General features: G+C 40.2%; 1 protein-coding gene across 1 annotated transcript in view; it reads right to left on the bottom strand.

The window, feature by feature from the left end:
• Nucleotides 1–12,851: 12,851 nt before the first annotated feature.
• The window catches only part of LOC137293650 (bile acid-CoA:amino acid N-acyltransferase-like), an 11,257-nt gene continuing 9,645 nt past the window's right edge, over nucleotides 12,852–14,463 (bottom strand). Inside the window, exon 9 of the mRNA XM_067824326.1 lies at nucleotides 12,852–14,346. Within this exon, the coding sequence (XP_067680427.1) occupies nucleotides 14,234–14,346 (113 nt within the window). The 3' untranslated portion in view covers nucleotides 12,852–14,233. The remainder of the gene's footprint in view (nucleotides 14,347–14,463) is intronic.

Here is a 14,463-nt window from a genome sequence, read left to right as displayed (position 1 = left end):
CATTGATAAACTTGTACAGGTTAGTATGGGAAGTCCTGATGGCGTTGTTGAGCTTATGGTGCCACCCTTCAAGATGTTTTATTGTACGGGCACCCTGGGTGTCAAAGTGATTCCACGTCTTTCGACCTTGTTTCCAAACCCACTTCTCAGTAACATAGTCCGCAAACCTATCTACGTCGGTTACTTCTGATGGTCGGTCTTCCAAAGCCTGAACCCATACATCTTCTGGTTTCTCTAATGGCACTTGTGGTAAGACAAAAAAGTTCAAATTCAATATTATATAACAGGTTCTAATGGACTGTCTAAAACATGACTGTTTCATAATATTTTCAGGAATGAAATGAAAACACTCACCTGCAAGCTCTTCTTCGTAAATTGCTGGAACAGGGGTCATTCTTCCCTGCTTCCTTTCTTCACCCTGTTCACGATTTTGGTAACTTCAGTAGAATGGCGGTCACTCTGGTGGTTGTGGTTCTGGTCTGACTCAACTAAGGTAGCGTTCTGTGTCGTAGCTGTCGCTCGACAACCCATGGGATGATGTCTACAGCGCCAATACACTGTGTCCTTATGCCTGTTCTGAAGGTGAACTGAAGGCGACTGTAGACTAGAAATTGTCCACCTTTATGGTTATTAATATATTCAACTTGTACCTGTGCGTGTACCATTTCACTGAAGCAGTCTAAGTTGTCTGAGTTTTTATACTATGAACTGGACACTGAGTGTACACTAAAGATAGTGAGTGAAGGCTCACCCAAGGCATCAGCGGTCGAAGTTGTCCGACTCTTTATTCAAGATAGTGGGTGACAAAGAGTGAACATTCACTCAAGGTATTGGGGAAACAGGCTATAACTCTGAGCGTTAATCCCTTGAGACAACACTGCTTCTTTTGGCTTGGGAATAAGTGGGAATAGGGGAAATCGGATTTTGGGCTAGACGGGAGGACACCGGCTTATAGGCCCGATGGGTGTCATTTCGAATTGCAAATGATCAGTAACTGAAGTTGTGCATTGCGTATTGCCATTGGCAGACAGAAAGGCAGGCAGACATATAGGTGTCAATAAACCAGACATTGAGTTTTCAGAGTCTGCTTATCACAAACATGTTTTCATGAATCGAGTAGATCATTTACTTGTTTATGTGCACAGCCAAGATTAGACTACCGTGCATGAAGCATGTTTTGTAAGTTAATATAAACATAATTTCACCATCAAGGTTCACCATTGTGCTCAATAATTTGGATTGTATACACTTGGAAGACTGCTTATTCGAGGGAAATAATCGCCAGGCGACCTTACCCGACGCCATGTTGAGGTGCTGTCAACGCACGTTACCAGCATCACCTTGGTACAGTGTACATGTACATTGAACGTGACGTGTGCGCTAACGTTAGATTCTATTTCGGAAATATACTACCAATATACAAAAAACTATGCCAACACCCTAAAATTTGATACTCATATATAAATTTAAACGTGTTGCGGTCATCTGTACTCTAAGGTAAATTGAACTTTTTGTGTGCTAAATTGGAAGTCTTCCACATGCACTAAGCTGTTGTGTTTGACAGAGCCGACATCAGGCTTACTGATATTTCATTCGTGGCGATCTGTGATTTTCCCTTAGTTTTTATTTCTTCTTTTGCAGTTTTAACACTTCAGTTGATGATGTTCCTGTAGCTGATGTTTCAGGAGCTGGGATAGACTCATATGCTGGGGGATGCACGCTGCTGACTGCCTGTAGAGGTTGTCTTACCGTTCGATGATTTAGAAACCGTCATAGGGCATTCCTCTTGCAATGAAATTACCTGCACTTTTTGTCAGTGTGTCGGACGCAAATAGTCCTCTTATTGGCTCATGTCGCACTAAATCTGTAAAACCAACCAACCATGTGGCGGACATATGATTCAACGGACACATTTAGGTCCATCTCCACTGTTCCTTCGCTGCTTTGAACCGGATTCTGGAAGAGGTAACTGAGGCGAAGAACGATTTGATATGCCGCGTGTGGGCCTTAAAATGTTGAATTAAATATGTATTACCTGAGTAATTATTCAACATGAGATTGGAAATAAGAGAGAACAACCCTGTGAGGAAAATGGTGGCGGTATTTTATTTTCATATTTAAAAATATTATTCCAACCATAGCTCGCATATAGAAAGACTGGTCATTTTCTCTTTGTTGCGCAAATCTACTTGCACTATAGTTTGCCTGTGGTTCGTGTGACTGCTTGTACTAGCCCAGACCTAAGCTGGTTTTATCATACCAGATTAATGAGATACCATGCTGCAGTTCAGCATGAAAAGCCCACTCAGACACATTATACTGATTCTTATCCGAACAGTCCTTAAGCTTACTGTACCCATTTATGCCGACCGGCAGACAGGGACCAAGAAATCTTCTGGTACGATCGAACCCGCAACCGGTAATCGAACCCGCGACCGACGATCGAACCCGCCACCTTTCGCTCTTCGAGCGGACGCTCTAACAAGCACATCACGAAAGTGACACCCAATGCAGGTTGTGAAACAACACGGACTCAACAACTGATGAGAAAACATTTGTCCTCAATGGAAGACAACATCTGTGTCCATAGCAACTACTTTCTTTCAGTTATTTACAACTTGAACTTTGTCACAAATGATGAGTAATTCAAATTTCGTGCGTCAAGAGTAACGTTTTTCTTCTTTGTGCTTCTTTTACCTCGTCCCCGTAATATACATCCGTCAAGAGTGATAAACATTTCAGTTTTAAATTCAACTGTGATGGCATCGTACACACGTCTTACACTGTACATCAGATGAATATATTGACATTACACTGAGGCGTGTCCACTTACAATTACATGTGAGAAGAATCCTTCAAATGCACTTAATTTTGAATAATCCTTAATGGTTTTACTAGTCACATAAGACTACTGGATCTCTTATCTCATAATCTGAGGCGTGTAAAGTAGTATGCAACACACATGGTGTCTACAGGAGAGTGGTCTGATTACAGACTAGTTGAACTGATTTGGGCTTTACGTCACATCGGCATTTTTCCAGCCATATAGTGACGAGATTCTAAGTCCATGGTCCGACCCGTGAAGGTTCGGGGTAGAATAGGCCTTCAACAACCCATGCTGGCCATAACAGGCGCCTATGCTTATCGTAACAGGCGACAAACGGAATCAAGTGGTCAGACTTCGTTACAACATGTCATCGATTCCCATTAGCGCAGATCGATGCTCATGCTGTTTATCACTGAAGTATCTGGTCCAGACTCGATTATTTACAGACTGCCACCATATAATTGGAATATTGCTGAGTGCGGCTTAAAACTAAACTCACTCACTCAAAGGCCATAGTCCAAAAGAGTTTTGGTTCAAAAAACATATATTTTCATTTCACTACTTTTTAAAAACAGAAAATGTCGTAGCACCAACTACAAAAGCAAGAAATTCATTATTCTCCAAAACTACAGTTTATGGTTCAGGTCAACTTCGCTCAGGTAATTTACTAATTTACAATCGGATGCCCACCCACACGGGAAAACCGATCTTTCAGATTGCTCGCATCATAAGTTCCTTACAGTCGAAAAGTCCTCACAGTCCATCCGTTTTCATCAGATAGCCATGAGTAAAACGGCTGTGGTCAATACGACACCGTCGTAAAACTACTTCATTACGTTTTGACTGACAACACAAGTAGGTATAACCAATTGTTAGCCTCAGTTCATGAAGTTTATTTCTTCCTACCGGAGTGACCCACCTTTCTTGCATAGGTCACGAGTATACCTTTTATAGTGGGTTTGAAGTCACCGTATGGGATCAGTAGTGGAGATGTCAAGGACATGTCAAGAGTTGCTTTAGCTGTAGCATCGGCCTTTGTGTTACCTGCTATGCCAACGTGACCTGGGAACCAGCAGAGGACGATGTCACATTAGCCAGTAGAAAGGTCGTTGTACAGTTCTAAAATGTTTAAGACGATAGGGTGACTTGAGGTAACATTTTGAAGTGCTTGAAGGCACAGTAACAAATCTGTAAAAACGATGACCTTTTTCGAGTGGTTTTGGTGTTTGATATAGGTCAAAACTGTAACTTTAGCCTGAGCCGCGAAGATGGAACTGTTCTCTGGGATTCTAGCGGAGACAATCTTAAATTCAGTGACGGTAGCACTGGCAACTTTCCCATCATCCTTAGATCCGTTTGTGAAAATGTTTGTTATACTTGGAACGTAGCTGATTGTATTCCCGTTGGAACACCAAACGGTTTGTTTCTAACTTTTTGAGTTGTGAAGATAGGATCGATCTGTAGCTTCATCATCTGCCAGAGTGGTGAAGACAGAAACTGGTAGAGTGCTATGATATCGAGATCAATTCCAGCTGCAGATATGCGTGTTTGGACACTGATTCCAAGGGGTGGAACCAGGTTTAACACTTTAGGGAAGAGGCTTTCATACCGATGGTTGTCAACACAACCGTATGCTGGATTGGACTCATTTGGACGCGATTTAATGATATACTGCAGTGCAAGTTTAATGCGGCGTTGCTGAAGGGAGGATTCGTTAGCCTCAGCATATATACTGTCTACAGAGAGGTCCTCAAGGCCCCAAGACCGAGCCTAAGGCCTTGGTGGTGGATAGAATCTAATTCTTCTAGGACTGCTCTTGCAGGCTCCACTATAGACAATGAAGCCGCAATCCAGTTTAGAGCAAACCAATGATCTGTACAGGTGAAGGAGGGTAGTCTGATCCCCTCCTCATTCTGTATCTTAAACGAAGTTCAGTAAGTCAAGGGTTTTGAAGCACCTTGTTTTCAAATATTTAATGTGAGGTAAGAATGTGAAATGACGGTCGAATATGATTCCCAGGAACTTAGCCTCATCTACAATCTTGATAGGCGTACCATCTAAAGATAGGTCTGGATCCGTGTGCGGTTTGTATTTACGACAAACGTGAGTAGAGTTTGTTTTGTTTTGAAAACTTAAAACCATTTTCATCGGCCCATATTTGGATTTTGTTAAAGGACGAATAAACTCTATTTTTGTTCTCTTTTAACCATTACATATGGAAGACTTGTGGTTAGAACACCAAACTCAACTGGTTAATTCATACCGAGCTATTAAAAGTTGCTGAAAAGCCGTTGGCCTCACTCTGGCCCGCAAACGAAACCACAGACAGGTTACGTAACTCTGTTGCTAGAGCCTGCAGTGACGTCATAGGAGGAACGATTTTCAGTTAGTTGTATGGAAACTGTATAGGAAGCTCGTCATTTTGCTGACTTCACAACGTCAACAAAGACATAACGAATTGTTGTGTTGCCGTCAATTGCTCCTTGGCGTCGGGGGATGGTGTCACTATTGTCACTATGCACGGATTTCCACCAGACTCCGTAGTTTGTGCTAAGTCTGTTGTTTGTGTGTTCGAAGCGAGCGTTGTGGAAGCCTGTGGTATATACTAAATCGGATAGTTCACCCCCTACCACGCTTCCAGGATAGAGAATGGAATCCAAGCTTCTTTGAGTTTATAAAGTTAAGACTGCTTATTACACATTGCTGACCAAAAGGATTTTGCATGAATATAACGCTTTCTTCCTGGGAAGCGAGGTTGTGGTCGAAGTGACAATATTTTTTTACAATATTATATTGAATCCCGCTTCGATTCCAAGAGTGAGTGACTGAGTTTAGTTTTAAACCGCACTCAGCATTATTCCAGCTATATGGCGGCGGTCTGTACGTAATCGAGTCTGGATCAGACAATCCAGTGATCAACAACATGAGCATCGATCTGCGCAATTGGGAACCGATGACATATGTCAACCAAGTCAACGAGTCTGATCACCCGATCCCGTTAGTCGCCTCTTACGACAAGCACAGTCACCTTTTATGGCAAGCATGGGTTGCTGAAGGCTTATTCTACCCCGGGGCCTTCACGGGTCTCGATTCCAAGAGTGAAATTGTTATGTTACAAGCAATGTCATGCAAAGTCCTATTGTCCACCAATCAAATATATATATATTTTACTACCAGTAGAACTTATTTTGATTTTGAAGTTCGGTTAAAACAAACTTAAATAGCATGTATCCTCAGACAGGGCGCCGCAATTTTTGAAAATATTGAAGTCGCGGGCTAACGTCCGTTTGAAGTAGTGAGATTCTGGTTTGTTCTCATCAAGTTAGAAAATCAAAACTACTTTCTAGTTGTAGTTAAATATGTATCTGAATCATGGCCAAAAGGATTTTGCATGACACGCCATGTAACATAACGACTTCTTCTACGGAAGCGAGGTAGGGGTCGAAGTGAAAATACTGAGCGATAAATTTCTTCACTCGCTAAATTCACTTGGTTTGTAAACGCTCTCTCATCAGGATGTAGACACTTGTCAATGTACGTCTTTATATTTGGTCTTATAATCCTAATTACTTTATAGTCATACTTGTATGCATTATGAAACTGAATAAAAAGAAGCGATCTGCTGATAATTATAGCGAATGTATAACAGGAATGTAATATCCACCGGCAGACATTTTATAGTTTGTGTGATACTAATTCGCACGCACGCACGCACGCACGCACGCACGCACGCACGCACGCACGCAGTTTTTCACACTGGTGTATAGTCTCGTTAGTCACCCAAGATAGCACACCTGGCAACTAATTGCATAGTGTCCGTTATTCTTTTAAAAAAGTAAGTTAGTTAGCCAATAATGAGCAATCAGTCAATGTATTAGCGCTTAATCCTTTGAAAGAAGGGTGTTGTTTTTACACAGACACAGACACGACAGAGTGTATTCAGGATAGATTACTAAATGTGCATATATAAACACTACCTTTTGACAAATCCGCATAAAAGCAATTCATCAATCAGCCTGTTATCGGTTAATCCTTTGATCGATCCAGACACAAGAAATGCCAAATGGGGAGCTTTGTCGCGCTGCTCCTGCATTCTGTGCACTCAGGTGGTATATTAGCTGCATGTGCCATGCACAATTACAGGTATACAAGTTTGTTTAATTGCTTAATATATTAAAGCAATGTTAAAGTCCAATGTAATCAAGTACTCCAGTGCCTATATCTAATAATGGTTTAGTAACAATTAAATTTCATAACTGGTTCCATTTGGTAATTATGTAAATGTCACAATAGTTTCAATTTATGATATTAATGCATAATGTGACACACCGTGCTGGAAATGGCAGCCCTGTATGTAATTTCATAATTATGTGTTTATGGCTCGCTCGTGTGCAACAGTTTTCAACAGTGGATTAAATTCGTAAAGTGTTGTGACAAATAAAATCGTACATGTAGAATCATCACTCCAGTTTAAGTCAAATAATTGGTATTAGTGACAGTATTAGGACAGTACATTTGTAGTAAAGTTTCAAGTCGATATGTTATAGCTCACTGGCTTCCATTCTCGATTCTCTGCGAAGACAGACTAAATTGTGCCAATATAAACTTCTTTCACACATTCGTTTAATTTTTAGAAGGGACACATGCCTTTAGATGAAAGGTATTTGCAAGTAATAGTGATAGGTTTATGACTTTAAAAAATGTTGTGTATTTGAGATGTGTGAGAAATATGACATATCGCCGATCTGTTCTGATCCGCCATTGAAATGTTACACGCCGTTGTTTGAGTGTTTCTAGATATTACTTCAAAAACATCTTTCACATACACCTTTAAATCATATGATGGGAATATACTATCAGGTGAAACGTGTTTGCAAGTAATAAATGTAGTTATAGTTTCATAATCTAAAACAAAATGTTAGGGTGTATGTTATGTGTGTGGAAAATATGACATATCGCCGATCTGATCTGATCCTCCATTGATGTTTGTGATGCTTGCGGGTTATAGTTCCATTACCTCTTTTCTTCTTGTTGATCTTATCATTTGACAAAACTGGAAATGTGTTTACAACGCTTTGTGACAGTTTTACACTTTCTGTTTTTGATGGGTGTGTGACAGTGTCAGTTAGCATTTTGTTAATGTCCTTTCCATTCCCCACATGCAATAAGATATCTGAATTAATTATTAATATAAACATATATATTCTTTCATTCATTCACATATGTACTACTTTCTTTTATTCATTTTGCTTTCTTTCATTCATTCACATTTAATTCTTGCTCTTAATTCTTACTATAATTCATTCATTGTAAAATTCCGAATGATGGAATGAACTGGCTGAAGTTCTGTTAAACACAGCCGAAGTTGCGCTGGGAGCGAGCCAAGTCACTGTGTGTGATGGAACATGACGAGGCACACTTAGTACAAATGGTAAAGAAAGCAAGGGTGTGACCTATCCCTGTTATAAATTATCCCTGCTGTGACAAATATATTAAATAGAGTTTCCAAGCTTGAATAAGGGAGGTATGATGATGAATATCGTTACGTACTACCCCGGGGCAGTACGTAATTCATGGAGAGAAAACGTTTCATTGTAACCCTCGCCATTATCAAGGGTTAAAAAATTATTGATTTTTTTTCTTGTTGGGTCTGATATTTCTGGAAATGAAAGTTATAATTTGATGATGAGGAGTGGTTTTCTAAAGTTTCACCAAATTTGTTTGCAATTTCAACTTTATTTGTTTAAAGAGAGTCACCATCTTTGACAAGGTGAACACCGGCTTTGGATCCTTTGCCTTTAATCTTTGGTATCATGTTCCACATTTCCAGACTTTCGACATAGGTGTGCGGGAGTTGATTTTGGACACATATTTCCCCCATGACCTGCGTTTAGTTGGCTTAAAGGTACGTCTGACCCTGGCGTTTGTCATTTAGCAGTATTCAGGTAATGCACGGTATGATGTTGTCAGATATATTACTATTTGTTCTAGCTTGTTTTAAAATAATGATAAGATAAGTCTTTGAGCCACCGTTGAAGATGCGTAAATCAATATTGGAGAGAAAATCTTCAAAGACCTTTCCCTTGTTGTTTGCATAAGTACTCCCCCATAGGGGGTCATGACTGTTCAAGTCGCTCATGATCATGCAGAGCTTCGGGAGTTGATGGTACAAGTTCTGAAGACTTGACAGACGGACAGTTGAGGATGGAGGAAGATAGAATGAACATAGCGTAGACCCAACGCACCGCTACAGTTTGTAGGTTGGTGTGGAGGATGGATGTCCTGCCTGACCAGAATAGAAATGGCTCATGTGACTCTAACACCAGGAGAGAAGGAGTGGTAAGAACTGTAACGGCGGATGTCAAATGTATTAGTTCATTCTAAGTAGGTTTCTTGGAGACAAAACGCAGATGGCATAAGATTATGCCTACGTCCTTTGCACTTCCATCGAATGACGTTGTGCGGATTCATGGTGCTTCCACTGGTGACATGTCACGTGACCGTGATGAAGCGTGTGAAGTACTCCGACTAGTGTCTGGTGGAAATGGAGTGACCTCCATATCCACGGGGCCAAAGGAGTTATGGACCTCGGTGGGGACCCCAAAGGAGAGGAGGTCTTTGGTTTGGGGTTTGCCAGTTGCGCTATCTGCCTTAGTTTCTGTAGTTTCGTTTCTTTCCTTCTTGGGCGCTCAATCTCTGTTTCAGGCTTTGGCGTTGACTCCTGTGCTTGGGATTCAGAGGTTTTGACTGTTGGTTCTGGAGATAAATCAGTTGCAGAAGAACGCCAGGACTTGGATCCATGTCAAACCTTTGGCAGTTGTAGCACTGGGGTGGATTTGGTACGGATTTGGAGGACTCTTAACTGATTTTCTAATTGACTCTAATATGTGAATGTTAAATGGACGTCAAGGATCACAGGACTTCACCTTTATCAAAAATGGCGCCTCCGTTGTGGACTATGTGATATCTGCATACGAACATTGAAATTATTTTAGGAATTTCATTGTTCTTATAATGTCCTCAATTATTGATGGCATGAATATGAAGTGTGTTCCTGATCATTCTATCTTGAGCTGTGAGATGTGTGTACTGTGTGTAAACCTGTGAATAAGGATTATTTGGAGGGTGTTGATGGAGAGTGTGATTGTGCTGGTGTTGAGTGTAGACGTTACGTTGCTAGTAAAGTTCCAGTATCATTTCTTCAGGGCAGTGAGGCTAGTGATCGGATTAAGGAGGTGATTGCTAAATAAGACTAACAAGTTAATGCTCAACGTGATGTTAATTCTGGTTATTCAGAGTTTTTAGACTTAATGTACACAGAGTTAGTTGCTGTCGCTAATCCTAGGAACAACAATCCAGGTAGATGTAAGTCAAGGCATAAGCCATATTGGTCTCCTGGACTTCAGTGTGAGTGGGATAAGGTCAAGATCGCAGAAATGGCGTGGTTGGATTGTAAAACTATCAAGAGGAAAGGTCTTAAGCATATTTTGTGTCTGAAAGGAAGATGTTTGATAGGCAATTGAGAAAGACTAAGCGTATGTATCAGTTGGACGAACAACAGCGTTTGTTAGATAAACATGCAGATCGGGATTCCTGTAGTTTTTTGGAAGACAGTTGGTAAAATAGGTATTTCTAGCGATAGACGCAACAGTATTCCTTGGGAGGTAATGATTGATGGTGAGACGTCCACGGATAGAGCAACTGTTCTCGGTAAATGGCAGGCTGACTATTCTTCGCTGTTCTCAGATTTTAATTTTTGCTTTAAGTTCAACACTGTACCCGATATTTGGCGTCATAGTTTTATTAGTCCAATTAAGATGCAGGACTCGGACCCACGTGACCCTTTTGGTTATAGAGGTATCTCCTTGTTGTCGGTCCCTTGTAAGATCTACCCAGATATACTCAGTTTCAGACTTTGTAGTTGGCTGGAAAGGAACGATCTTTTAGTGCAAGAACAAACTGGTTTCCGTACGGGTCGAGGTACGCAAGAACACATCTATAGTCTATATTCCATTCTTAAAACAAAAAATTCAAATAAACAGTCTACCTTTGTTTATTTTATTGATGCAATGAAAGCTTTCGACAAGGTGAACACACAAAGCTTATGGTATAAATTGCTTCAGCTGGGAATTAATGGTAAATTTCTCCAAGCAGTGCAGTCAATGATGAAAATCTTCTGGAAGGATTCGTTTTAATGATGTACTTAAAATGTTTTTGGTATAAATTCTGGAGTTCGCCAGGGTTGCACGTTATCTCCGACGTTATTTTCGGCATACATCAACGACCTTGCCACATTAATAAGTTTGGGTGTGGTGTCGACGTCGATCGAGTTACGTTGAGTCTTCTCATTTATGCAGATGGCATAGCCCTGATAGCATCGGCTGAATTGTCGCTGCAGAGGATGCTGAACGTCGTATTTGAGTGGTACTCTAAGTGGCGTATGTTGGTAAATATTCAGAAAACTAAAGTCGTTCACTATCGCCCGTGTTCTGTTTCCAGATCAAGTTTCATTTTTAATATTGGTGGTAATGTATTGGATTATAACTCCGCATACAAGTATCTCGGAATTTAGTTGCAAGAAAACCTCGGCTTAAAGTATACAGTCAAAGAGATAGCTCAATCGGCTAATCGTGCTCTCGGTGTGATTTTCTGCAAATTTAGGATTCTAGTTGGTATGGCTTATAATGTGTATAATACCTTGTACAATAACTAAGTTCAGCCTATCTTGTCATATGGCGCTGCTATCTTGGATACAAAGGAATTTAGCTGTATAAATGCAGTTCAAAACCGGGCTTGTAGATTTTTTTCTCGGAGTCGGTTGTAAAACACCAAATTTGGCAGTCAGGGGAGAGATGGGTTGGACAAGTCCTTTCTGTAAGCAAATGATAGAAATATTGAGATTTTGGAATAAATTGAATCAAATGCCAGATTTGAGGTTATCAAGTATTGTTTCGAGGTGGTCTCGGAAGTTTAATAGATCTTGGATAAATGTTACCAATAAGTTACTTTCGAGTTTAGAGCTCCCAGTTCAGGACCTGTATAACACGACTGGACTTGATGTTAAAATGTCCTGTGACTGGATCCAATCTCTTGATGAACAACAGTGGTTGAGAGATTTGTGGAATGATCGTGGTCAGTCAAATGGAAAAGAAACTTAGAACATATAGGCTTTTTAAGAGTTCCTTGATGACCGAGTCCTACGTTACTGAATTGTTTCCTAGATACCATCGCAGTACATTTGTATTCTACAACATACGGGTATGATAATACCTCTGGCCGCAAAACTTTACCGTATGTTTCAGAGGAGATTGTGTAACTCCTAGGGTGATGTGTGCGAGCATATGCTTGTATGCTTGTACGTATGTATGTGAAAAGGTAGCATGGTTTTCGAGAAACTTGTGTGCAAAATATATTTTACCTATTTATGTCTAGAGCGCAGTTGTTTTATTTGTCTCGTAGGCCGAACGACCGGATGCTCTTTATAATCGTTTTTATTGTCACAATGTATCGATATATATGACATGTGACACTTTAATAAACTATTTTTCTTTTTCTTCATGTCATGCTGCCGAAGGCCCGTTACTTTGATGGAGACAGGTTCATCCATCAAACCACTGGACGGTTCAGCCGTCAAAAAAAGGGGTGTAGGAGATGACAACAACGTCCTTGAAGAATTCATTAAACGAAATACCGTATGTGTAAAATAAGCTATTTGTATCATTTTCATCCTGAACATAAATTTATGCCTCTCGTTCTGAAACCGAACAGCTGTTTTGAGCAGCTACATGCGAACACACAAAGCGGATATAATACTAACAACGACAGGTTGTGACACAATACCACGATTTTTATAATCCATAAATGTCATAAACAGTAGGAGGTGTAATATGACCTTTAGTGTGTGAAATGCAGGAAACCTGCATTTTAAAAATAATTTAGACAGTTGGTAATTGCAATTTCTGCACTTGACTACTGATACTGACAAGTCGATTACGATGATTCCAACATAACGACAAAAAGCCCCTTGACAATCGGCGATTACTAGACTAAGTCTTTTATTTGCTGTTAGGTACTACAGTAGATCGCAGTGACAATTATTTACCATAATCGTAACAAAAAATAAACATCAGTAAAACCAGGCTGATTGTACTCTAAATCATAGGCATGAGATTATGACTAACTATCACATAGTCATAGTACGGATACCTACATCATAAGCATATATGACTGGGACATGGTATAACAAAGAATGCCCTACTGGTAAGCTCAAGAACCGGCAGACACTTCTATGGAAGGCGGGGCGACTGTACAAGACCAGTTTCTTTCAGCATTATGACAATAAATATCCGCAAATCGCTATGTATAATGTATTTCATATAATAAACAGAACATTTCAGGAAGGTTCATTTGGAAGAGAGTAAAATGCATATGTTGTAATAGTCTTTGCCAAGATACTATTAAGCAGGCGTTCGGTACGAATATTTTGGGGATGTGTTTGAAGTTCCAACGAAGGTGAGTTTATGCCTACTAGTCCTTGTGTCACTAGTCCTCAGGAAGAGGAAGTCATGTTTCTCTACTATCAAACATAATATGTTCATATTTAACATTAAAGTTCATAATTCCGAAACACGTACGAGCATAAGCGACGCAATGATATCGATTAAGTATGGCCTTAAAATGTTATTTCGACCTTTACCAGTGTTGAAGCTTATTGTTCAGTGTTGAATGACAATCTATGGAAAACAAAAATACTTGTTTTTCGTAAAAGTGGGATCGTTGAGGGAGGAGATGGCAATAAGGTTATAGCTCTTGTTTCTGAGTATATCTACAATAGGATACAACTGAAGGGATATATAATTAAATTGAAACATTTTTCAAAACAACTGACTGCAAAAAATGTAACGAAATGTTAGATTATCTTGATTGAGATGGAAGACAGAACTGCGCATGTTTTTCAGAAGATACATTCTATTTAGGTAAGTTTTCTGTATAAAACCAGATCAGGGATATGTACAAAGGAAATCACAGCAGAACAAGGTATATACGAAATGGGTTACCGTGTCCCACTCCACGAAACACAGCTTACATCCCGTATGGAGGTGATGGTCACTGAAGACACCGCAGTGAAATTATAACACTACAATGAAAGAAACAGGCAGTAAAAGCCGCTGGTAGTTTGACGTGTGTGCCGATGAACCTGCGCCACACACAGGCTTTTACCCGTATTAGTCTATGCGTGTGTTGTAAGGTTCGAGAGCTCCGTAACCCAATGCCGCTCCCATTAGATTTACCCAGTCACGCTGCCGATAGCACACATGCTTTGATATCGACAAGTAATAAGCTGACATGATTTGCTTTAGTTCCGAAATATGTCATAGACAAGACAAACATCGATTAACAGTACAGTTATGTACACGTTTTAGGCAGGTATTTGTTTAAGTGTTCCAGGATTTTCTTCCACGAGTCCTCCTGTGCAACAGCGTGTTTCTCAGTCTCTCCACCCCATAGCATCAGTATCTCTGTGAACAAAAGCTTGTGTCGTGACAAAATGGATGGGTCTTTTTGTTTGTTTGTTTGTTTGTCTATCAGTTTCACAACACCACACTCTGCAAATATTCTAGCTATATGGGGGCGGT

Source organism: Haliotis asinina, chromosome 8 (genome assembly GCF_037392515.1).
Source record: "Haliotis asinina isolate JCU_RB_2024 chromosome 8, JCU_Hal_asi_v2, whole genome shotgun sequence".
NCBI classification, from domain to species: Eukaryota; Metazoa; Mollusca; class Gastropoda; order Lepetellida; family Haliotidae; genus Haliotis; species Haliotis asinina.
Note: the sequence above shows the minus strand (reverse complement) of the source record. Positions and strands in the feature narration are given on the sequence as shown.